The sequence below is a fragment of the Pyrus communis genome, chromosome 3 (assembly GCF_963583255.1).
Source record: "Pyrus communis chromosome 3, drPyrComm1.1, whole genome shotgun sequence".
Classification (NCBI taxonomy): Eukaryota; Viridiplantae; Streptophyta; class Magnoliopsida; order Rosales; family Rosaceae; genus Pyrus; species Pyrus communis.
Window position 1 is genome coordinate 30,020,058 of NC_084805.1, and position 26,434 is coordinate 30,046,491.

The 26,434-nt window shown below is 37.2% G+C and overlaps 3 protein-coding genes and 1 pseudogene across 4 annotated transcripts; 3 read left to right on the forward strand and 1 right to left on the reverse strand.

Annotated features, from left to right (window-relative positions):
* Nucleotides 1–52: 52 nt before the first annotated feature.
* LOC137728984 (tropinone reductase-like 3) lies at nt 53–2,281 on the forward strand. Its single transcript, XM_068467801.1, has 6 exons — nt 53–320; nt 894–1,010; nt 1,262–1,396; nt 1,585–1,713; nt 1,807–1,908; nt 2,010–2,281. Exons 1-6 carry the CDS (start codon nt 183–185, stop codon nt 2,157–2,159), a joined length of 771 nt encoding a protein of 256 aa, XP_068323902.1. The 5' UTR covers nt 53–182; the 3' UTR covers nt 2,160–2,281.
* A 313-nt stretch (nt 2,282–2,594) lies between these two features.
* Nucleotides 2,595–9,793, reverse strand: LOC137729220 (uncharacterized membrane protein At1g16860-like). 2 transcript variants are annotated; one of them, XM_068468081.1, is made up of 4 exons: nt 8,848–9,790; nt 3,983–4,120; nt 3,484–3,695; nt 2,595–3,375 (listed from the first exon to the last, which is right to left on the reverse strand). In XM_068468081.1, the coding sequence occupies exons 1-4, from the start codon at nt 9,592–9,594 to the stop codon at nt 3,183–3,185; spliced, it is 1,290 nt and encodes a 429-aa protein (XP_068324182.1). In that variant the 5' UTR covers nt 9,595–9,790; the 3' UTR covers nt 2,595–3,182. The 2 variants fall into 2 exon arrangements, with proteins under 2 accessions (XP_068324182.1, XP_068324183.1); XM_068468082.1 differs by lacking the exon at nt 3,983–4,120 and having other exon boundaries at nt 8,848–9,793.
* Nucleotides 9,794–13,524: 3,731 nt separating this feature from the next.
* LOC137728636 (probable splicing factor 3A subunit 1) lies at nt 13,525–18,180 on the forward strand (annotated as a pseudogene).
* Nucleotides 18,181–23,691: 5,511 nt separating this feature from the next.
* On the forward strand, nt 23,692–26,044 carry LOC137727302 (serine/threonine/tyrosine-protein kinase HT1-like). The gene is made up of 3 exons (XM_068466166.1): nt 23,692–24,762; nt 25,072–25,527; nt 25,796–26,044. Exons 1-3 carry the CDS (start codon nt 24,343–24,345, stop codon nt 26,042–26,044), a joined length of 1,125 nt encoding a protein of 374 aa, XP_068322267.1. The 5' UTR covers nt 23,692–24,342.
* Nucleotides 26,045–26,434: the final 390 nt, after the last annotated feature.

Genomic DNA, 26,434 nt, shown 5'->3' on the forward strand with positions numbered 1-26,434 from the left:
TACGATGTACAATAAACAGACGTGATTTGAGCTTCCTACAATCCCCCAGAAAGAAGATTCGGCGAGAATCGCACTCGTAATTGTCAGTAAATACAAAAAAGGGGAGAAGAAATCTTGTCTCTGCCCGGGCTTTGCTCAGCTAAATAAACAAGTCCGTCTGGTTACGGAGAAACCCAAGAAAAATGGAGAAATCGAAGATTGGGAGGAGGTTCGAAGGCAAGGTAGCGATTGTGACGGCATCCACTCAGGGCATCGGGTTCGGCATCGCCGAGCGCCTCGGTTTGGAAGGCGCCTCCGTCGTCATCTCATCCCGCAAGCAGGTCAGTCTCCGACACTCATCAATTCTTCTGAAAGAATCTTAGACTTTGTTCTTCAATTTTAGTTAAATTTGATTTCTTTCGGGTTTCTGTGGAAATTGGGATCGAAAAATGAACCCCTGAATTTCGTTATGTCTTGTTGCTGAAAATGAAATTAAATGTTTCGGACGGCTTCTGGATAAAAGTGCTTTCTCACCGCCGAAAGCACTTCTGACTACGTTTGCGAGAAGTATTGCACCAAGCGCGTTTAAGAAAATTTCTATATGTTTTTAATAAAAGCATTCTATATCGTAAGTGCTTTCTACAGAAGCAGTCCGACACGAACATTTAGCTTCTTAAAATGGAGAAGTTTTAGATGTTTTTTCCCACCCATTTCCGGGGAAAATGAAGAGAGGAAGAATTAGTGAAATATTGCATACCATGAACTACAATCAATCTAAATCGTACATGTTTGAATCACAAATTTTGCTTCTTTTGCTATCTTCCATAAGCAGCAAGTGGTAATTGAGTTTTATGCTGTTTTTTAATGGTTGTGATGGGGCAAATATTTTTTCGTGCTTGATCAAATTGTTCCAGAAAAACGTTGATGAAGCAGTTGAGAAACTTAAAGCTCAAGGAATTGAAGCGTTGGGAGTCGTGTGCCACGTTTCAAATGAGCAACAAAGGAAGAATCTCATCAACAAGACTGTGCAGGTAAGAACATTTGTTGAATCCATGATTTTTTGTGTCTACTATCGAAGCAAGACGGGAAATACACATCCAAAAGCTGGTCGATATAGTAGACTGCTACAATGTCATAATGAATTATACTTGATTAAAACCTCTGATCTAACTCACCTTCGAAAGAAGATGATCTCTGTTCCTCATAAACAATCACTTTCTCTGTCTCAATGATTCTTCAATGCCATTTTACTAAACGATGAATTTTACTGGTTTGTTTGCAGAAATATGGAAAAATAGATGTGGTAGTATCAAATGCAGCTGCCAATCCATCAGTTGACCCCATATTGCAAACCCAAGAATCTGTGCTTGACAAGCTATGGGAAATCAACGTCAAAGCTACTATACTTCTTCTCAAGGTAAAATGTCATAGGAAGACATGATTGAGCAGTCATGAGCTCTTTTCTGATGGAAATTTTCTGCTTGATCCTTAAACAGTTGCTGAGATAAACTTTTATATGACTTATTTTGTCCTCTCCTCTCATTTTCGATGTGCATAAATGTCTGGTGTAGTATGCTAGGTTATAGTATTAGATTATTTTTGCAGGATGCGTCGCCGCACTTGACAAAGGGTTCTTCTGTTGTTATCATTTCCTCAATTGCTGGCTACAATCCACCAGGAGCTGCCATGGCTATGTATGGGGTCACTAAAACAGCCCTTCTTGGGCTAACCAAGGTATGTAGGTGGTTCATGTCTTATGCCGTTTGTTTCTTCTACTCCAGAAGCCACACATTTTCTTCTTCTCATTCTTTGCTGGTCTTGTTTTAGGCCCTTGCTGGTGATATGGCGCCAGATACACGCGTAAATTGTGTTGCTCCGGGTTTTGTTCCTACAAACTTTGCTTCATACATTACAGAAAATGATGCTGTGGTAAGTATATACTTGCATATATACAGTTCCTTTACAACGGATCTTGGGTAAAGGGCTTTCACCTTCATGGTTGACTGAACTCGAATGGTATTTTGTTGCAGAGGAAGTCCCTCGAGGAGAACACGTTGCTCAAGAGGCTCGGCACCACTGGAGACATGGCTGCTGCCGCTGCCTTTTTGGCATCTGATGATGCTTCTTACATAACAGGAGAAACTATAGTCGTGGCAGGAGGGATGCCCTCTCGACTCTAATTCCCTTATTTATCGACATGTTCTTTGCTCTAATCACTACAAGAACAAATGTTTTTCATAATTGGCATTAGACCTTGAAGTAAATATCAATAAGATTCACTCCTATTGATTTTCGACTTTAATTTTCGCTATGTCATAATGTACGGTCATTCAGATTATTCTTTCCAATCTGATACCGAAAAATATGAAGGAAAACTAATGAAAAGGGTTTGAAAACTTTGAGTTTTAACGATAAAGATAAAATAAAGGGTAAAATGAATAGTACCAGGATTGATTTTTTAATGTAAAAATGTGGTTTTTTGTTAAAGTAAACAATACCGGAAGCTTTTCGTTAAAATTTCCAAAATATAATAATACATATAAATCTCACAACGGAGCATAATTTTTGCATTTACAATCTTTGATGCGAAACATTACAACAACAATAACAAAACATCATCCCATTGAGGTCGGTTGTATGAATCTTAGAAGGCTACTGTGCTTGTTTTTGCACTAAAGTCCTCTGGCACGAAACATTAACACTATACAATCCCATGCTTAAAAGAATATCAACATTACTCTTCTTGTCACAAACAATACATATTACAGGATGAAATACAAATACACGAGAACAAAAAAGGAAACCACAGGAACCCTAGGAACTACTTTTTGTACTAAACTGGAGCATCAGATGAAAGTCACGAAGGGCAGCCGGAACCCCTTTGGGCACACTATGAAGCTATGACATATGTACATGAAATCAGAGCATCCAGATTTCCGACGATCAGAACATCCAGATTTCCGACGTTACATCATCTACAAACTTCTTCAAAAGGGTAGTAGTAGAGCCTTGTTGCCCTATTACATTACTTCCTTCACAGTATCTTCAGTCTTTCTGAACTGCATCTTTAGGCTTACATACACTTAACCGCGAAAGGAAAGAACAGAGCCAGTTGTTGTGTGGTTTTTTCCTTCGGTTTCAGCCTTCATATTTTCACATGCCAAACCCATTTCTAAACAAAACTATCACGGAACTGAATATATCTACACAGGAACCACATCAGCATTCTGATTATCATCGCATGTCAGAATGAGACCGTCAACATAGGTTGGGAGAAGGCAGCGAAACCATTGAAAGCCTGTTGAGACAGGCTCCGTTGGAGGGACAATCATGACCACATTATCGTGGCGTCTGACAACCCCCATCACACTTACAGTGCTGCCCTCTTTAATATACCTGACGAAGAAGAAACACTCTTAAAATCCTATAAATTGTAAACGCCAGAACCTCACAATTTGTATGATCATGCACAAAGTATGACTAGACACAAAAAAAGCAGCATACCCTTCTTTGAGACGCATTATGCGGTAATCAGCAGAGAGGTTGCGTTCACCAAGCCAGCGCAAAAAACTTGGAGACAGCTCTCTGTTTTCCTTTGTCACATCCACCACAGTCGCTGGTTTTACGAATGGGGCAACCTTGGCTCCATAGCCAGCTTTCACTAATGCTCTTAAACCCGATTGGAAGTCTGATAAGTAGAAGTCAGACACATATTTCTGTTCAAAAGAAACATAAAATTAGTTTTTAAAATTCCAGCCTGATTGAAATCTTTGCACAAAGAATTGCATATGCATTCTTTTTTGTGGTGTAAAACATTTACAAAAGACAAAGCAATGGTGTTCATATCTATATACATGTATGTAACTACTAGGTTTCACTTCTCAGAGCCCTGTCAGATCGGTGAGTGCATTAGTTACAAATCTTTATCACAAATCATCGTCGGCCAAACTTTGACACTGAACGCAACCAAGGGCACATAAGCACAAATATTCTGACAACTAACCTCTGAATGTCTAGATTTTTTATTCTCTGACTTGTGCACACAGCATCCCTTAGATTCACACAACTCTGTGGAAACATATACACACCTAGGTACTCTTTGGTAGGACGATTCCAACGGAATACTGCCACAGGTAACAACCTACATGCAGAAATATCCACATATATTACCACGATATGAAACACAAGCATAGAAGAATAAAATCAAACCACATACTAGAATAAAAGAGCTACTACTATGGTGACATCCAAGATTGTTTCACATTTTTTGCATGGCGACGTTTTAATCAACCCTAATCTACATGGAGGGAGATTAAACTCGAGTGATGAGTGCAAAGGGGCAGACACACTGTCACTGCCAACTGACCTAATCCGCTTCTGCAATATTGTTTTACTTTTAACTTCTCTGCTAGTGATAAATGTAATTCCTAGGTCGTACCAAATGCCCGTATATCTACAATACACAATTGGAAACATTCCAATTGACTGTGATAATCCAACCTCCTTACATTAGTCTTTGTCAAAATCAAACAATTGACCCAGAATGTCTTCAACGCAAAACTATAAATGTTGCATTAAACAAAAGGCTTAAATATAGTAGCGACCTGCATAAATGGGGTTAAATCACATAAAAATACTTGCAAGAGAAAAGGTAATTGTACTACAAACGGCTCAAGCAAGGTCATTCTCTGGCATAAATAACTTGTACTCAAAACACAATTCTTAATTACCTATTTAATACAAAATTTAGAAAGTTGGAAGAGTGAATTAAAAGAACAAATGAAAATAAGTAAAACATTAAAAACTAAAAACGCTAACTTTGAAGGTTAGGTTTTCCTAATGCATTATACTTGTGGCATTCAAACTATAACGTATATCTAACATGCAATCTGTCTATGGCCTTCAGATAAAAATAAACATGCAAGACTCATTAAGTTTTGTGAAAAACGTTTGAAAAACCATGCAACCCTTAAAAGCGTGACATTCACCTTAAGTGAACTTACAATTATCAATCACAAGAAAGCATTAACCAATTTTAGGGTGATATTTCAACAAAAATTGCATCCAATTACTTGCCTAAACATCTTAATGGTAGCTAAGCATTAAAACATATACATAGTTTAAAATCAGTTATTGACACTTCAAAGCAAGCATGCATAACATCATATGTAAATTGAAAAGAAACGATATATTCAAGCTAAGCTAGATAATTGGTAACTCATAGTCATAATTAAATATAAAAAATTATTAAGATGAAAATACAGGAAAAACACCCTTGTATAATGAAGTACAAATCGTCAAGCTCTCTAAACCGAGTTCTCAAACCAAAGTCGTGCATGAGAAACCATAAGGCTAAGACTCAGCTATAAATACCAAATCAATACAAATCCTACCTAAACCAGGTCACCCAACAAATCTAGAAAACTAAATAAAATAATAAAATTGAAAAATACATTCCTCATTTAACGGGTATTTGGACTACACAGAAATTCGACCTTTTGACCGACCAAAGTAGTTTGAGTTGTTGTGCCTTGGCTGATTATCTTCACCAACATACAAACCCACAGTTGAATAGTTTAAAATACAAGAAATAAAGACACCGAGAAATTTACAAGGTTCGGCAAAAACTTGCCTACGTCCTCGGAGAGATATTGCTCTTCACTATGAGAAAAACAGTACAAGTTACACATGAGTTAAATCGACATAACCCAATCCCATATCCCTTGTACACCCACTCACAGAATTTTCCCAAGAGCCTCACTCTACCCCAAGAGTTCTTTCACAAGAGACCTTTCACTCTAGCTCTCTTGATTTCTCTCTGCAATTCTCTCTCTCTACAACCATAAGGCATAACAAATGCCTTAATATATAATGTTCAACTTTTCCCATGGGAGAGCCGAATGCTCTCCCCTTAGATTCTTTCTTTATGCTTTCTTCCTCATCATAATGTTCCTTTCATAATTTTCTTATTTCTTTTAACCAACACTTTTCCATTTTTTCCTCCCCAAAATAAGGAAGGTGTTGTCCACCTTCTTTGTTTAGCCGAAAGGTATTTTGGACACTAGTCCACTTGGCCACAAACTCCAACAATCTCCACCTTGGCCAAGTTCCGAAGTCCATTGGCCTTACGTACCAGCATGCACACTCTGAATCAACCTCGTTGGTCCTGTTCCGATTCAGTCACTGTCAATGCATGTGCAGCTGCTGCAAGCAAAAAAAAAAACATTTAGCTTTAGACAGGATCTCGACACATCCTCGTCTCCTCCAGCAGGTTTTCCTCCTCTTCATTGTCTGCAGGATCATCTCATCACCTGTGAATCCCATAGCTCCACCTGCTGCAAAACCCCTGCAACACTTGAGACTATACATCACCAGGAGATGTGTTGCTTCGAGTACCTAGAGGGCATACTCGAAGTCTTCTGCCACAAAATTGCTGCTACCTGGACCAAGATCATCCTTTCTTTTTCTCAAAGGACAATTTATCTTTTTATGCCCGAATTCTTTGCAGTCATAGCATTGTGGTCCCTTGCATTTGGAGCTTGATTTGAACCTGCTGTCTCTCTCAAATCCTCCTCCCAATTTTCTTCCATGATTCCAACCTTGAACAGCTAAAGCAGTCTCGTGCCCACCATCAACAATGGTCTTCCTCTTTTGTGTATCATAAGACACCAAAGAAGCCTGCACCTACTCCAAACTTACTGTATCTTTTCCATGCAATAAGGTTGTCACAAGATTCTCATACGAATCTGGAAGTGAGGTGACAAGTGTCCAAAATACCTTTCGGCTAAACAAAGAAGGTGGACAACACCTTCCTTGTTTTGGGGAGGAAAAAATGGAAAAGTGTTGGTTAAAAGAAATAAGAAAATGATGAAAGGAACATCATGATGAGGAAGAAAGCATCCAAGGGGAGAGCATTCGGCTCTCCCATGGGAAAAGTTGAACATTCTATATTAAGGCATTTGTTATGCCTTATGGTTGTAGAGAGAGAGAGTTGCAGAGAGAAATCAAGAGAGCTAGAGTGAAAGGTCTCTTGTGAAAGAACTCTTGGGGTAGAGTGAGGCTCTTGGGAAAATTCTGTGAGTGGGTGTACAAGGGATATGGGATTGGGTTATGTCGATTTAACTCATGTGTAACTTGTACTGTTTTTCTCATAGTGAAGAGCAATATCTCTCCGAGGACGTAGGCAGGTTTTTGCCGAACCTCGTAAATTTCTCGGTGTCTTTATTTCTTGTATTTTAAACTATTCAACTGTGGGTTTGTATGTTGGTGAAGATAATCAGCCAAGGCACAACAATTGGTATCAGAGCTTTGTTGGAAGCTTTGGTTCATTGAAGGTTCAGATTTATTATTCACCATGATGACTACAAACATGTCGTTTTCAGTTGAGAAGTTTAATGGGAAGGGCAGTTTTACTCTCTGGCAGATGAGAGTAAAGGATGTCTTGACTCAACAAGGCTTGGTTAGAGCTTTGAAGGGAAAAGATGGGAAGCCTAAAGAAATGACAGATGACCAGTGGAAGGCGCTGGAGTCGCGTTGTGTTAGCACGATTTGACACTGCATAGCTGATAACATTATCAACAATGTTATGGATGAAGATTCTGCGCCTGCACTGTGGGAGAAGTTGGAAAAACTCTATATTGCTAAGAGTTTGACCAACAAGTTACATCTGAAGAGGAAGCTGTACAAGCTGAAGATGGATGAAGGCGGGAATCTCATGGACCACATGAATGTGTTCAATGGATACTTGGATCATGAGTTCAGTCCCAAAAGATATCAATTGAAAGCTTGAGATGTCGTTTCCAACTTTATAGAAGGAAATTTCCTCCAAAAAAGTCATCTTGACAGACTTACGTCCAGACAATCTCAAAACGTCAATCTATCAGCACTGGGCATCTGCCTTCATTTAATTGTCACGATCAAATGGCTAAGAATTACAGAAAATGATGGGATTTCGGAGTGATTCCATTTGAAGCCGATTCCTTAAGAAGTGAAGTTGATTATGTCAAATTTTCAGCCATTAATTCTTAACCTTGATCGTGACAATTAAATGGAGGCAAATACGAAGTGCTGGCAGATTGACGCTTTTGAATTGTTTGGACGCTAAGTTATTGAAGATGACATATTTTAGAAAAATTCCTTCTTCAAAGTTGAAGGGGGCATCTTAAGCTTTCCAACGCCAACTTGCATGCTTGATTTTATGCATATTTGGTTTGAAAACGTGTGACTTTCTGGCTACCCAGTTTACCAAAGTAGAATATGAATGTATATTCTAGTTATATTATTTTATTTGGTTTTCCAGATTTATTGGGAGACCTATTTTTGGTAGGATTATGATTTTCTAGTTTTCTTTATATATAGCAAGTCTTGCCTTAGGGTTCAATACGTTTTGTTTCTTTTCTTGGAGAACTCGGACGAGGAGCTTTTGACAATTTGTTCTTTAACAAAAAGGTGTTTTCTATATTTTTGCAAATTTGCATGTGTTAACTCATAAGCTGGTATGACTATGTAAGAGTGTTAATGGTGACGGCTACCCTAGTGCTTCTCACATTGATTTTCTCCCTAACAAAAGTTCTTTATATTAGCCTCTGTGGGGATCGACTTTAGTTAAGCCGTTTATATTACAGTAACATTGTTCTCTTAAAAATATTTCTACGTGATTTAACCCTGGTTTTGCCTTGGCCTATCATGAATATCTTTATGTAATGTAACCGCATTTATGGAGTGGGAAAAATGCTATCAATTATAAACTGGGAAAGTATCTAATTTAAATAGCAAGAGAACCCAATTATTTTAAGAGCGGGCAAGCAACTAAATAAATAAATATGAAAAAGGAAAGGAAAATCTGAGAGAGATGGGGAGAGTGATTACCCCAGTAACCTTGACGTACTGTCCGTCAATGGCACCTCTGAGCTCAGCATCTGGGTACCTCCTCACAAACCCTAGCAGCCCTTTTCTTCCCCAAACACAATTCCAGACAACAACCACCAGCACCGGCACCAGAAAGAGCGCCACCGCCACCAACATCACCCATTTCTTGACGGCCACCATCAGAAACCCACCCACCAGCAACCCCATTGCCGCCACCACCATGAACACCCAAACCGCCACTTTCGACACCCGAAACTCCACTTTCACCTCCTCGCTCAAAGTGGTCACCGACGAACCATACAGCACTTTGCTCATCGAGCCAGTGTGTTCCAGCTGACCGGACGACCTTCTGGCCCCGGAACTTAGTGGGCCCGAGCCCAACGGCCCGGAGGTGATAAGGCCAGTTACCTGGAGCTGTGGAGTCAAGGGGCCTGAGGATTTCTTAGAAATCTGACCGGAGTTGGGTCCCGATCGAACGGATCCGCTGTTGTGTTGGGAGGAGGAAGACGGGCGTGAGCCTGAGAACTTGGAAAGAGGAGGAGGTCCGCTGGATGGGGCAGAAAGAGGATGATCGGCAATTTGGATGTCGAACATTTTGCCTAGCTCTCCAGATTTCTTCACATCACCGCCAGTGTATGGGACGGCGCGCGACGCCATTGTCGGTTGGCGCTCTTTTAGCTGCTGTTCGGGCCGGCCCGACACCACCAGCCCGCTGCTGAGCTGGTGAGATGGGATTCGACTGCTCATTTTTGGGGTTTTTACAGAGAGGAAGTAGCAGCAGCAGCTGCAGACGTTAGAGTTGCAAGTGAGGAGAGAGAGAGAGAGTGGCGTGTGGGTGTGAACGGTGATGGTGGGAGTTCGAGGGAGGAGGTGACTCAAATGACTGAAATGGGTCTGAGGTTTTGTGATAACGATGTGTGTGTCCGCTGTCTTCAGATGTCGATACAGCGATGTTACTCGATTGGGTTTTTCCCTATTTTGATGATGGCTCTTGTTATGCGCCCACCTCACACACTCACTCACCAAGTAGTCTTGGATTTTACCCTTTTACCCCCTCAATCTTTGTTGCCTAGCTCACCGACTCCACTCGATACTATATTATACCAAAGGTGGTAAAGTCTAAGTTAATATTAGCGACGGTCATTTATATATAAATTTATAGGTACAGAGTTAGTTCCTAGGGCAATCTTACCAGGCCAAACGCACATTAATAGTCGTAGTGGCACTTTTTTCTTGCAATGTATTAACAGTTACGATCAACTCATGCGCATATGAATAACATCGGATAATTCTTCTTGTAATGTATTAATTTGCAAATTCCACTAATGCTTGTTGTATAAGCAATGCATTGGTAGTCGTTGTGCTAGTCTTCTTACATTGCATTAAAAGTCAGAACCATCTCACACTAGCATGAGTAGTCATCCTAACAACACTATCACAATATATTAACGGTTAGAATCAACTCACACGTAATAAACGATTCACTACAACATTGTTCTACATCAAATAGTCCATATGATATTGATCTCTAACAACCATACTATTGGTCAAGTTTCCACCAAGAATAGCAAATTTATTTATTTATTTAATTTTTTTTTTTTGAGATCAAAGAATAACAAGTCATTACCAACCTTAATTTTTGAAAAGGGTAATTTGGTAATTTCATGTTACGGTGGGCCAAAACCAGACATAGGAATTGGAATCGATAGTTTGTCATGGCCGTAAAGCTTCTCCCCTTTTTCTTTTGCAAGGGATTCTCTTCCTCTATGCTTGCAATTGCGTCCTTATTTGGAAAGTAGGTTTGTTTGCTGTATCTTTTTCTAATTACGCTACCTGAGGCTTAGTACTTTGTAGTAGCTTTGCATCTTTCCGTCCTTTATTCTTTAGTCTTCTTCAAGATTAAAGTTTGCTTTTAGGACGGTAAAATTGGTCTGAGCTCCAAATGTTTGGGCCGAATAAATATGATAATGTTGGATTATGGACTGCTAGACCGCATTGATACTGAGCTACATTTTTACTTAAATAATTTTAACGAAAAACTTCCGGTACTCTTTATTTTAATAAAAAATTATATTTTTACACTAAAAAGTCAATCATGGTATCATTCACTTTACCTTTATTTTGTCTTTATTGTTAAAACTCAAAGTTTACAAGTCATTTTCATTAATTTTCATTTTTACTACTTAAGGTTTTCTAATTTTAATTAAGCCTAGAAAGCAATGTAATCGGGCCAATTGCGAGCTTGACCAAAAGTAAATTAAAATGTATAACGGATAGTCAGAATGTCATTCCACAACTTGTTCGTAAAAACTATGAACAAATACGCAATTTTAATTCAAACATTCGTTGTTTGAAAAAATTATGGAGAAAGAAAAAAATCATGATAAAAGGAGAAACTTGAGCGTCTCTTCAATCTACTCATTGGAACAAACAACAGCAATCATCGTACATCAAAACGAAAGAATGATGATTAGGCTTAACATAATTATAGCATTAGTGAATTATTAAATATATTAAATGCAAATGTATATTAACTATAGTTAGACGATGAGTTGCTTTTAGTAGCAATATATTTTGATTGAACAATTATATATATATATGCAAATACATCCATGACGATACTTTTTTCACACAATTCTTTATATTGATTTTTGTGAACTCACTTCGTAAGGTATTTTAACGATCTGAACAATTTATCTTTTATAATATTATTCATAGATCATCCTTACGAAAAATTAGATAAATCCCAAATCATTAAGACATTCATTTATGATGAACAAAATGGACGAACACGGTCATGCAAAAAAATCCTAAACTCTTAATCCAATAGTAATATGGTTTTCAGATTTTGATGATTTTTTATGAACATAATCTTTTATGGAAGACTTAAAAGATAGATACTTTAAATCGTTGAAATACATTATAAAGTGAACCTCATAAAAACTTGTGTCAAAATTTGTGTAAAAGAATTGGTATCACGAATTTGACCCATATATATACACATATTTCTTGGACGGAATCATTTTATATTTAAATAGGCACTTTGTAATTAAGCTATAAATGCTATCTGAAGTACAATAATGACATAGAGGGAAGCCGATTAGTGTTCTATTAAGGAAAGCACCTATAATTATAAGGGAATTTTAACAAAAAACTTTCAGTACTGTTCATTTTAACGATAAATCATATTTTTACACTAAAAAATCAATAATAATACTATTTATTTTATCATTTATTTTGTCCTTATCGATAAAATTAAAAAATTTTAAATCATTTTCATTAGTTTTTTTTAATTATAAAGGTATTAATTAAGAAAGTTGTCGGTGGAGGGAAAATAATGGGTGCGACAGAGAAGGAGAGTTTGGTAATTTGGAGCTCATGCATGTTTCATGCAATAACAATGCATATGACATGACTGATGGCCTCATGACCATAATGCACATAGACATTGAATATGCTGTCATCAATCAGATGATCATTTGATTGATTTGACCAATTATAAAAATTTCACTCAGATACGATGATGGTATATTTTAGGGGTTCGTTATGAGTAATCATACTCTTTTAGAAAAGGTTTTTCTCCCTTCCTAATATTTCTTTTCTTCTATCGTATCTTATTTAAATGATTATACTAATTAATAAAACACTCTTTATCAATCAAAATTTTATAAAATTACCAGATTTAGCCTATCATTAAAACAGAACATGAATAAGAAATACGAGACAGAAATATAATTTCATACAATCAAATTTTACTGTTTTTTTCAAAGATTCATCTACATATAATTCTAATATATATCTAATTAAATAAAAAAATTCCCGTCCCACATTCTCTATCACTCTCTTCCTTTCTTCTTCTATTTCAAAAATAAAAATAAAAATTTTTCTCAAGTGTGAGAGAAGGTACAGTTGGTTCGGTAAGGGATAACGAACCGAAAATCACATCCTGATTTCCAAACCGAAGTTTTCAAGAATCTTAATTTCAAGATCGATTTCAAACCAAATTTTTGAAAACCCGAAATAATTTTAGGATTTCGAGACAAATAGGAATTCCTGAAATAGTGACCAATGCGTACTGACCAATGCATAAATTGCCTTAAGACCTGCAGAATTCGAACATACAAATCCAGAAATCAAATAGGAGAAATTGACCATGCAAATCCAGAAATCCAATCAACCAAATCCACATAATATTAATAAAAAAAATCCAGAGAAAATTAATCTAGAAATCCAAATCCAGAAATAATCAGAGCCCCAAAATCGTATATCGCTAATTCAAACTGCTAGATCCGTTGGTGATATGAATATCTGTCTCTGCCTTGATAGCCTTGGGTGGTTGGGGGTAATTACTTCTCCGGAGAGGTGGGGGTAATTACTTCGAGTCTGATTGCCATAGTCGTCAGATCTATAATTAGCTAGGGTTGCTTCCTTCCTGAATCCTTCTGCGGATAGAGGAGGGATTAGCTGTCCCATCCCCACAACTCTCCAAACCTGACCCACCAGGGCAAATCTGGATTCAAAGATTTGGGAATTTAAGAGTATCAGGGGTTGGGTGCATACAGACAAGATTTTAGTGCGGGATGTAGGTGGATTTGTTAAGGTGGGGATTTAGGTGGGGTTGTTGAGGGAGTTGAAGGCGTCAGAAGGTTGGTCAATGAATTAAAGACAGGAACTGAAATGTGTTCAAGGTTTCTCGATCAGACTCTCACCAAGAAGAGAAATACGCTCACAGAGGAGGGCTCTCACGGCGGAGAGAAAGCTCTCACGGAGGAGAGAACTTTTCTTTTTACGGTTCTGGCATTGGTTTTATTTGTATGCCAATCTTTTTTTTTTTTTTTTTGGTAGCGCTGGAAGTAGGAACATAAATCAGAGGAAAACAGGATTTCGGGATTTCGAGATCCCGAATAAATAAAATCTGGAAACCAATCCCATAATTAATATTTCAGTATTTTTCGGTACGTGATAAGTTCAGGATAATTTTGGTTTGGGTGTGGGATTTTTTCGATTTGGTTTGGGATTTTCGGAAAATTTTTTCAACCCTAAGAGGAGGGGGTGGTAATAAGAAATGAGAGAATCCTACTTCCTCTTATTTAATAATTTTCTTGTTGGTACATGACAAAATTTTTATTTAGTGACAATGATTAACGCATAGTCTTTTTAGATTTATTAAGATAATATCTAATGTTTTCGGGCCGAATAGAGAGCCCACTAAAGAATAAGAAGATCAAGACGCTGGTTATGCAAGCTAGCCAGAGAAACCCCGATGACAGAGGCCACTACGAAAATAAAGATGATTGTGTCAAACGACCACTCATAGCCCTTAATTGTCTATTGGTAAGAAGAGATGAGTGTAGAATTTAAAGTACTTTCTGACTGTTCAAGCCAGTTATCATACTTAACAACTTTCTGGCACGAAGCTCCAGAGACAGGTCCATTTAGCCGTCAACACAAAACTACGTGTAGGCCATCACCAAGAACATAAGTCTATGAATGGATATGAATATTGTCAAACATAGCCTCGGGTAAAGTGCTTTTCAGCCACTTTCTATTAAGTGTTGTGCTCGTTACACGTTAACTCGAGAAATTATACAAGTAGCTTTGAATAAACGTCACTTATTCTCCATGTTCGACGCAATAAATGATAGGGTTGAGATAATTAAGAGCTTAGGACGTTTTGGGCTCACTTATGACTTATACAAAGGGGTCAGGTCCCCTTATAAGCGGTCGGATCCACAAGAAGAAAATTACATTACAACTATATGGTTGTGAAGTGCTCATGTAATTCACATCAAATATATATCAAATCATTACAATGGACATAGCTCATCTTTAGGGGTGAACCACTCAAATCCTTTGGTTTATAATCTAGCTTTACATCCCGAACCAACCAAGAATTGACCATATTGATTTTTATTGATTTCTCAATTTTGAGCTCAACAACAATATGTACTTACTTTAAACGAGAAAGTTGTGATTTAATCTCACTATTTTATATGTTTAAACGAGAAGGAATGGGTACATAATTAAGTAGTTGATTAGTTAATCTCACTATTTTATATGTATTAGTAAACACGGAGAAGTTAAGGACGTGAATAATTGGAATAACCATTCCATATAAGTGAAATGAACATGCCAAGAAATCAAGAGAGAAGAGAAGCCCATTGTGAGGCTAAGTCCACGTCCCTCATATTTTGTATAGATAATATCGTTTATTCAAAAAAAAAAAAAAAAAAAGAAGCCTTCCTTTTTGGGCCTATGTTTTAGCGGGCTTTGAGAAAGAGGTATCAGACTTGTTGGGCTGTTTCTGCAAAATCACTACTGTTTTGTATCTCCCATTTGAAACTTGATTCCATTAGGAATTAGGATTCTGGATTTCCTACGGTAATTAGTATCCAAATATCTGTATATAAACAATGTGAATTATAAGTTCAGCAGTTCGTTCTTGCTTTCAGAACCCAGAAGAGCAGCGATCATAAACCCCAAGCTACTTTCTCTCTCTAGAATTTGCAACAATTTATTCGTTTTGCTTCAAAAGATTACAAATTGTTTCCGTTTTTCGATTCCGGGTTCGATTCGCTCTTTCGATCGGTACCGAACTTCTCGAGAGATTCAGAAAATCGATTCCGACGTTTCAATGTCGCTGTCAAGGGATCCTGCTTCCGATTGAAGCTTCACGCTTGCCATTTCGGAATCCAAAACGACGTCGCACACTAGGATTATCGGCGTCATACGTCCTCCCCAAGACATCAGAACCATCGTCGACAAAACCGCGCACTTCGTGGCGAAAAACGGACCCGAATTCGTGAAAAGAATCGTCGCTGAAAATTCTGGAAATTCGAAGTTCGACTTTTTGAGTTCTTTAAGTCCTTACCATGCGTATTATCAGCATCGGTTGTCTGAATTCCGGGACCGGAATCAGTAACATGCAGACTCTGCCGCGCCAGAGTTGGCGGCGCCACCGGCTCCCGCCTCAGATGGTGGAGCAGGGTCACCAACGCCTGATCCCTCTGCCCAGTTTAAAACGGTGCAAGAGGCATTCGAGACACCGGAAGCTGAGCAGTATGCTGTTCGGATTCCGGAAGGGATTACTGGGGAAGAGTTGGACATTGTTAAGCTGACAGCCCAGTTCATGGCTCGAAACGGGAAGTCATTTTTGGCGGGATTGACAAGCAGGGAAATCAAGAACTCCCAGTTCAGTTTTCTGAAGCCGGGCAGTGTGATGTTTGCGTTTTTCACCTCTCTTGCTGATGCGTATTCGAAGGTGTTGATGCCACCGGAGGGTTTAACAGAGAAGCTTAGGAGAAGTGTTGCAGACATGGAAACCGTGCTTGAACGGTGTGCAAACGGCTGGAGTGGGAGCAGTCACAAGAGAAGGAAAGGCGGAAGGTGGAGGATGAGATTGAGCGGGAAAGGATCCAAATGGCTATGATTGATTGGTTTGATTTTGTGGTCGTTGAGAGAGTAGATTTTGTGGACAATGAGGATGAGTATTTACCTTCTCCGATGACGGTTGAGGAGGTTTCTAGGAGGATCAGGGTCACGGATACGGAAGAAGATGTTGTCGAGTTTGATAAGGAGATTGAAATGGAAATGGATGACGAAGAGATGCAGCTTGTTGAAGAGGGGTTGGCGACAAAGGACGTAGAAGAACCGATGAGAGTTGTGAAGAACTGGAGGAGACCAGAGGAGAGGATTCAAGCCGAGAGAGACTCAACGAAGTATGTTGTTTCGCCAATCACCGGGAGCTTATTCCAATCAGTGAGATGTCTGAATACATGAGGATTTCTCTCATTGATCCGAAATTCAAAGAGCAGAAAGAGAGGATGTTTGCTAAGATTAGGGATACTACTCTTGCTCAGGATGACGAAATCTCAAGGAACATTATGGGACTTGCAAGAACCCGTCCTGATATTTTCGGTACCACAGAGGAAGAGGTTTCTAATGCTGTCAGGGTTGAGATCGAAAAAAAGAAAGATGAGCAAGAAAAGCAGGTCATATGGGATGGTCACACTGGAACCATTGGCTTTAAACAAAATTATGTTCTTAACAATGATGCAAGGAACCTTCCCGGTCCTACAGCACCTCCTCCAAAACTGAATGTGCCTTCAGCTCGTACTCTTCCCCCGCCACCTGGTCCGACCTTGAATCTACCTTGTGTTCCTCTAAACACAGTCCCGTATTTTAAACCCATGCAAGTTCCCCGTGCCTGTATTCCTCTCCCTCTTCCTTTACCTACAATGCAATTGATGCCGCCGCCGCCTTTGCCTCAGGTCATGCCTCCACCACCACCACCACCTGAAGAAGCCCGTCCACCACTTCCAGAAGAGCCCAAGCCAAAGCGGCAGAAGCTTGACAATGGTTAACGCATGGTTTTTTAGATTTATTAAGATAATATATAGTGTTTTTGGGCTGAATAGAGAGCCCACTAAAGGATAAGAAGATCAAGACGTTGGTCATGCAAGCCAGCCAAAGAAACCCCGATGACAGAGGCCACTACGAAAATAAAGATGATTGTGTCAAACGACCACTCATAGCCCTTAATTGTCTATTGATAAGAAGAGATGAGTGTAGAATTTAAAGTACTTTATGACTGCTCAAGCCAGTTATCATACTTAATAACTTTCTGGCACGAAGCTCCAGAGACATGTCTATTCAAGCGCCAACACAAAACTACGTGTAGGCCATCACCAAGAACATAAGTGCTTTTCAACCACTTTCTAATGAATGTTGTGCTCGTTACATGTTGACTCGAGAAATTATACAAAGTAGCTCTGAATAAATGTCACTTCTTCTCCATGTCGACGCAATAATTGATGGGGTTGAGAGAATTAAGAGCTTAGGACGTTTTGGGCTCACCTATGGCTTATACAAAGGGGTCAAGTCCCCTTATAAGCAATCGGATCCATGAGAAAAAAAATTACATTACAACTATATGGTTGTGAAGTGCTCATGTAATTCACATCAAATATATATGCTTATTCCGGAAGATCGGTTTCTGGCACAGCATCGGGGACCTGTTTGCATCAGAGTTTCTGTCCCCAGTGCCAACGAAGGTAATCTGAAGGGGCAATTTTTGGAGATTACAGTGCAGTCTTTGTCTGAATCTGTTGTTAAGCTGAAAGAAAAAATTTCCACGGAGATTCAGCTTCCTGCAAATAAACAGAAACTGAGTGGAAAACCCGGCTTTCTCAAGGACAATTTGTCGCTTGCTTACTACATTGTTGGAGCTGGAGAAACACTTACCCTTTCAGTACGAAAGCGTGGTGGAAGAAAGAGGTGATCGGATATGGTGACCAGGACGATTAAGCTTCTTGCTGGAAATTTTTTCGTTACAGTGAGAATACACAATATATCATGTTAAAGTCTTTGATTCTGTTTTATTTGCTGCTTATATGGTGGATTATCTGTCGATCATGCATTAATAAGATGATTTTATTCTGAAGGTGTTATTGTTGTCTTTAGACGCTGGTTATCGTATCTAATGCAAATTTGGCGTATCGGCGATTCTCTCTCAAGGAGAATGGGAAGTAGATTGATTAGTTCCTATTTCCTTTAGCCATACGTAGTCGTTTGCTTGTATATTTGATTACTGTTCCTTTTTCGCAATGCAGGTTCTTCCTCTTGGAAATATTTGGTTTTATGGTTTTGATATCTCTATGCCTGTTCGGACACATAAAATGGTCTGTGGAATCGGTTAGATCAACACTGATGGCAATGCCATGGCCGGGTTTGATTTATGTAAACTCCAAAAAACATCAACTGCTGAGAACCACTCATGTTCTTGTGACAAGTAGCGGAATATAAACTCTTTAATCTAATTCCAACGATCATATCAGCAGATTAAATTTAGGTAATATTCATTTCTTTATATGCATGCTTGCTCTTTAATCTGATTCCAAAACCTAAGAATGATTGCTTTGTACTCCTAATTTCCTAAAGAATTATTTTGAAATGAGAAGACAACACTTTCTTCTCTCTCCCTCAGCTCCCCACCCCACATTAGGCCTGGCAAACAGGTCGTGTCTATCGTGTTCGTGTCGTTTTCGTGTAACACCTGTTATCTTAACGGGTCGTGTCGTGTCACACCCGTTATCTTAACGGGTCCTTAACAGGTCGTGTCACTTTACCCAACGGGTAAAGTGACCCGACCCGTTATGACCCGTTATGACCCATTAAGAAAAAAATATTTTTTTAAAAAATTTGCACATACCACACATTGCCACATAAATATTACTTCAAAACATTAAAACATTTCTCGTTCAAGTACTATATCTACACTCGAAAATCCAAGCATATACAAACAATTTTGACAGTTTGGATCGTTGAAATTAGTTTTGGAGAATTCGTAAAACGATAGATTGACTAACACTTAGAATTTATTTATACTTTCATTAAGTATAACATAAGATTTTGTGGTATCCACTTGTGTAAATATTTTAAATTGAAGATCGAATTCATTCATTGTATTCATATAGGGTCAAGGAGTGTAGTTATAAAAAATCATCAAAATCGGAGTTAAAATAACCGTTAAATCGTGATTTTTCGTTTATAACCGTTGAAAAGCTTTGTCCCGTTACTTGATCTCTGAATGTTTTTTTTTTGTGATTTTTTGCTGATGTGATCTCCAAGCATATACAAACAATTTTGGCGGTTTGGATCGTTGAAATTAGTTTTGCAGAATTCGTAAAACGATAGATTGACTAACACTTAGAGTTTATTTATACTTTTATTAAGTATAACATAAGATTTTGTGGTATCCACTTGTGTAAATATTTTAAATTGAAGATCGAATTCATTCATTGTATTCATATAGGGTCAAGGAGTGTAGTTTTAAAAAATCATCAAAATCGGAGTTAAAATAACCGTTAAATCGTGATTTTTCGTTTATAACCGTTGAAAAGCTTTGTCCCGTTATTTGATCTTTGAATGTTTTTTTTTTTGTGATTTTTTGCTGATGTGATCTCCAAGAATATACAAACAATTTTGACGGTTTGGATCGTTTAAATTAGTTTTGGAGAATTCGTAAAACGATAGATTGACTAACACTTAGAATTTATTTATACTTTCATTAAGTATAACATAAGATTTTGTGGTATCCACTTGTGTAAATATTTTAAATTGAAGATCGAATTCATTCATTGTATTCATATAGGGTCAAGGAGTGTAGTTATAAAAAATCATCAAAATCGGAGTTAAAATAACCGTTAAATCGTGATTTTTCGTTTATAACCGTTGAAAAGCTTTGTCCCGTTACTTGATCTCTGAATATTTTTTTTTTGTGATTTTTTGCTGATGTGATCTCCAAGCATATACAAACAATTTTGACGGTTTGGATCGTTGAAATTAGTTTTGGAGAATTCGTAAAACGATAGATTGACTAACACTTAGAGTTTATTTATACTTTTATTAAGTATAACATAAGATTTTGTGGTATCCACTTGTGTAAATATTTTAAATTGAAGATCGAATTCATTCATTGTATTCATATAGGGTCAAGGAGTGTAGTTTTAAAAAATCATCAAAATCGGAGTTAAAATAACCGTTAAATCGTGATTTTTCGTTTATAACTGTTGAAAAGCTTTGTCCCGTTACTTGATCTTTGAATGTTTTTTTTTTGTGATTTTTTGCTGATGTGATCTCCAAGCATATATAAACAATTTTGACGGTTTGGATCGTTGAAATTAGTTTTGGAGAATTCGTAAAACGATAGATTGACTAACACTTAGAATTTATTTATACTTTCATTAAGTATAACATAAGATTTTGTGGTATCCACTTGTGTAAATATTTTAAATTGAAGATCGAATTCATTCATTGTATTCATATAGGGTCAATGAGTGTAGTTATAAAAAATCATCAAAATCGGAGTTAAAATAACCGTTAAATCGTGATTTTTCGTTTATAACCGTTGAAAAGCTTTGTCCCGTTACTTGATCTCTGAATGTTTTTTTTTTGTGATTTTTTGCTGATGTGATCTCCAAGCATATACAAACAATTTTGACGGTTTGGATCATTGAAATTAGTTTTGGAGAATTCGTAAAACGATAGATTACTAACACTTAGAGTTTATTTATACTTTTATTAAGTATAACATAAGATTTTGTGGTATCCACTTGTGTAAATATTTTAAATTGAAGATCGAATTCATTCATTGTATTCATATAGGGTCAAGGAGTGTAGTTATAAAAAATCATCAAAATCGGAGTTAAAATAACCGTTAAATCGTGATTTTTCGTTTATAACCGTTAAAAAGCTTTGTCCCGTTACTTGATCTTTGAATGTTTTTTTTTTTGTGATTTTTTGCTGATGTGATCTCCAAGTATATACAAACAATTTTGGCGGTTTGGATCGTTGAAATTAGTTTTGGAGAATTCGTAAAACGATAGATTGACTAACACTTAGAGTTTATTTATACTTTCATTAAGTATAACATAAGATTTTGTGGTATCCACTTGTGTAAATATTTTAAATTGAAGATCGAATTCATTCATTGTATTCATATAGGGTCAAGGAGTGTAGTTATAAAAAATCATCAAAATCAGAGTTAAAGTAACCGTTAAATCGTGATTTTTCGTTTATAACCGTTGAAAAGCTTTGTCCCGTTACTTGATCTCTGAATGTTTTTTTTTTGTGATTTTTTGCTGATGTGATCTCCAAGCATATACAAACAATTTTGACGGTTTGGATCGTTGAAATTAGTTTTGGAGAATTCGTAAAACAATAGATTGACTAACACTTAGAGTTTATTTATACTTTCATTAAGTATAACAAAAGATTTTGTGGTATCCACTTGTGTAAATATTTTAAATTGAAGATCGAATTCATTCATTGTATTCATATAGGGTCAAGGAGTGTATATATAAAAAATCATCAAAATCAGAGTTAAAATAACCGTTAAATCGTGATTTTTCGTTTATAACTGTTGAAAAGCTTTGTCCCGTTACTTGATCTCTGAATGTTTATTTTTTATGATTTTTTGTTGATGTGATCTCAAAGCATATACAAACAATTTTGACGGTTTGGATCGTTGAAATTAGTTTTGGAGAATTCGTATGCCATCAATCAAGTTCCGTGTGTGTGTGTATATATATATATATATTTATTAAGTAGATTTAAATCTATTTATTTTGTACGTATAAATTATAATTGACTGGTACACGGAATAGTACATACATCACGTGTCACGTGTGTCATTATAAAAATAGTGAGATATGTCATGACAGTCATGTGTGTAATAAAAAGTTAATAACTTAAAAAAAAAAAAAAAATTTCTCACCACTTCTATTAATTTTCATTTTTCCCTCTTTTTTTTGTTTCCTTTTCAACTTTTTCTTATCATTTTCACTTTTCCCTCCAACATCTTTCCCTAATTCCCTCACTTTTTTGTTTTATTTTCAACTTTTCTTAACATTTTCATTTTCCCTCCATTTTTTTTTTCAAAAAGGGCGGCAACTGCAAGTTGGCAAATGCATGATCATGATTCATGCATATTAAATTATTAATTAATATGCATTATAGTTTTTATAAAATTTAATATATATATATATATAATTAGTATAGACAGACTTAATATTTTGGGGGTATAATTATTATAGTATATATAATAATTATAATTATTATAAATTTTATAGTTAATTTAATATATATATATATATATATATATTTATTATAATTTTTAGGGGTATAAAATTGTAAAATTAATGTATATAATTATTACAGTATTTTTTTAGGGTTATAAAATTATAAAAATAATATTCTGCTTATCGTGTATCGTGTTTACCCACGTGTATACCCGACCCAACCCGTTATCTTAACAGGTGCTTATCGGGTTACCCGATAAGACCCGATTCGTTATCGTGTCGACCCAAACACCTGTTAATTTCGTGTCGTGTCGTGTCGGGTTATCGGATCGTGTCAGAAATTGCCAGGCCTACCCCACATCCACTCTTTTTTCCTTAAGTTTGGAATAAAGTTGTGGGATGAGTATTTAATTTTAGGGCTCCAAGGATTATCCCTGGTATAATGTTGACATAAATCAGAGCCATCAAAGTTTTCTTCAAGAATCAAAGGATATATTAATCTGGATATGAAGAAGATTAGGCATTATTGAGGATATCGTATGACGGCATATGGTGGATTGCTTTGTTGAGTGGGATATTTCACTGCAATTTACTGTGTCTTCAGTTCAAACTTTCTCCCTTTCCCTTAGTGTAGCTTAGCGTAGTAATATATTAAATCACTTGTATACAAAAGCATATCATATGATGGGAAGAGTAATAGATCATTTCGTCTGAATCCTAGATTCTCCTCTTGATTAATATTGATTAAAGAAGAAAGAGTTGTTGATGCAATTATTTAATTTTTACTCGAACCCATGACCGTCGTGGAGATAACCTCTTTGCAAAGTAAGAATAAAGTTGCGAAGATAGACATTCATTTTTCGACCATTGCAAAGTTAGGAGTCTTATTAGCTTGGAATCGTTCTTTGAATAAGAAATTATTTTTGTTAGAAAAACCCAACATGTAACATGATGTGCCTCAAGTTGTGCCACTTTTCAATTGTCGCTCGGCCCACCAGTCCTTGCCGGTTGTGTAAATTTCATTTCTGGGTGAAGCCCCTTGCCACGTATGACGTTCTTCTTCTTCTTGCCTATACCATGATGACAAGTGGCGATATTATAAGGGAATTAAGCATTATATCACGCGTTTCTACTTTTTCATATTATAATTGATAATTAGTTCGGGACATCGTTAAGAGTAAGGCATTACAGTTGATTACAGTTAAAGACCTTTCCACTGTAACCACTTAGCCTTGATGATGCTAAAAAGAATCTGCCACAGAAACACAACAACAGAAGTAGCTGGACTCTCTCTCTCTCTCGATCGATCGAAACAGAAAAGCAAACTTTGAAGCGAGCAATCACGAGCTACCCCTGAAATCTCTGCCTTTGAATTCGTCTTTTCAACTGCTGAATGACCTAATCCTCCTTATCCTATCACAAACAAAACAACAAAAAAATCTCTCTCTCTCTCTCTCTCTCTCTCTCTTCGTCTGCAAAATCTTCACTTTCTTGCTGCATTTTCTCTTCCTTTTGAACCTCCATTTTCTTCCTCCAACCATGAAATGAAATTATTACTTCTCTCTCCAACCACTTTGCTTCATCACAAGAGTTCTTCCTCCACTCGGTTACTCAAGCTTTGATACACAACAACAAATAGCTTATCTTTTTCATGGAAAATAGTCTCTTGGTTCTTCTATCTCTGTGTTTTTTCTCCGAAAATTTCAAAGCTTTTTTGCCGATAACATGTTCTTAATGAAAACCCACGTATGTAATCCACTTTTCCTCAACACCCATGTTTCGCAATCAGTTCATGCACTTCATGAAATCAATTCACACATTCAGAAGGAAAATACATTTTGATTGTTTGTTTTGACAGAAATAAAAAGTATCTCCCCATATTTCATATACTACCAACCAATTTTTCTTAACACCAATGGCGACGTCATGCTTCCATAAGCTCCGTCTGCGAAAGTCGAAGAGCAAACCTTTGCCAAACCCTTCCTCGTCAAAGAAATCCCAGTTCAATTCCGAAATGAACAGCATGGAAAGGAAGAGGTTTGACAGCTTGGATTCATGGTCTATGATACTGGAGTCAGAAAATGTGGAAACTTGGGAGGTTTCAAAGGAGGACCAGGAGGAGTGGACTGCTGATCTTTCTCAGCTGTTTATTGGTAACAAGTTTGCGTCTGGTGCGCACAGTAGGATTTATCGTGGAATCTACAAGCAGAGAGCTGTTGCTGTGAAAATGGTGAGGATTCCAAACCAGAGGGAGGAGACCAGAAGCTTACTTGAGCAGCAATTCAAGTCCGAAGTTGCCCTGCTTTCGCGCCTCTTTCATCCCAACATAGTGCAGGTAAAATTTATGTCCCAATTTCCAATAGAAGGAAAATCATTTCTGCACAGCGATGTTTGTTTCTATTTCTTGATTCTCTCTTGATTTATTCAATCCAAATGTCCAAAAATAAACGTAAGTGTGTGAAAATCACTTTTCTAATTGGAATGATTTTAGCTCATAATATGAGATCGACTTTTAAACTAGTTTTAATCTTGTAATCCTCGACTATCAGCATTTGCTGATCATATGATATATGATAATTGAAGATCTTGTAGTTAAATTAGAGTTTTGTGTTGCTAAATTGGTGAAATCTTTTTTGTTTTAAAGTTTATTGCAGCTTGTAAAAAGCCTCCTGTGTACTGTATAATCACAGAATATATGTCACAAGGAACATTGAGGATGTATCTCAACAAGAAGGAGCCCTATTCTCTGTCCACAGAAACAATTCTGAGGTTAGCTCTCGACATATCCCGCGGAATGGAGTATCTTCATTCACAAGGGGTGATCCACAGGGACCTCAAATCAAATAACTTGCTTCTGAATGATGATATGAGGGTTAAGGTGGCGGATTTTGGTACATCGTGTCTTGAAACGCAGTGCCAGGAAACCAAGGGAAACAAGGGGACTTATCGTTGGATGGCACCGGAGATGATCAAGGAGAAACCTTGTTCTCGGAAGGTTGATGTTTACAGTTTCGGGATTGTGCTATGGGAGCTGACAACAGCTTTGCTTCCCTTCCAAGGAATGACCCCTGTGCAGGCTGCATTTGCTGTGGCTGAGAAGGTGAGATGCTCATTTTCAAACAAATACTGCGTGCTCCATAACTGCCAATCACAATTTGGCACATGTAACTAAATATCTCATTACAACTACAAAAAGAAAAGTTCATGTGCACGTCAAAATCTAATTTACGAATGTCTACTTACATGTAACAAGACAAGTATTTTTCTTTTCAAATTGTAAATCCTTTCATTAGCGTCAGAAATATATTTAATTTCGTATTTGATGATAGAGATGCTGTGTTGTAACATTATTTGTACTAATGGTGCAGAATGAACGGCCTCCAATGCCGGCTAGTTGTCAACCGGCACTGGCACACCTGATCAAGCGCTGCTGGGCGGAAAACCCTGCGAAGCGGCCAGATTTCAGCAATATTGTGTCTACTTTGGAGAAGTATGATGAGTGTGTGAAGGAGGGTCTTCCTCTCACGCACCACTCCGGATTGGTAAGCAGAAATGTAATTCTTGAACGTTTGAAAGGCTGTGTATCCTTGAGCTCCTCCGTAACTGTACAGGCCTGACTCCATTAGAAGGTATTAATGCAGTTATTATTATTATTTTCATGATAAAGATATGTTTTGTTGTTAATTAGTAAACTAATTAGTTCATTATAATTTGTACATGATGTTCTTTTAATTATCTAAAGTAACTTTGTATGTGAGGATTGTGAGCTTTGGTATGAACCCTACACCGACTGATCACGGGTTCTGTGCTTAGTTTCGATTCACTGATTTTCAGTAAATATCATAATGAATGTTCAGATATAGAATTCTTATTGAGAAAAAAAAAATATTTGTTCAAGCAGTCAGAGAAAAGTAAATAGGTTGCAATCATATACGAGTAATGTTACACTTACTACATTCTTGATACCATACTTTTACCACCCCTCTAATAGAGGTAGGGCCCACCAA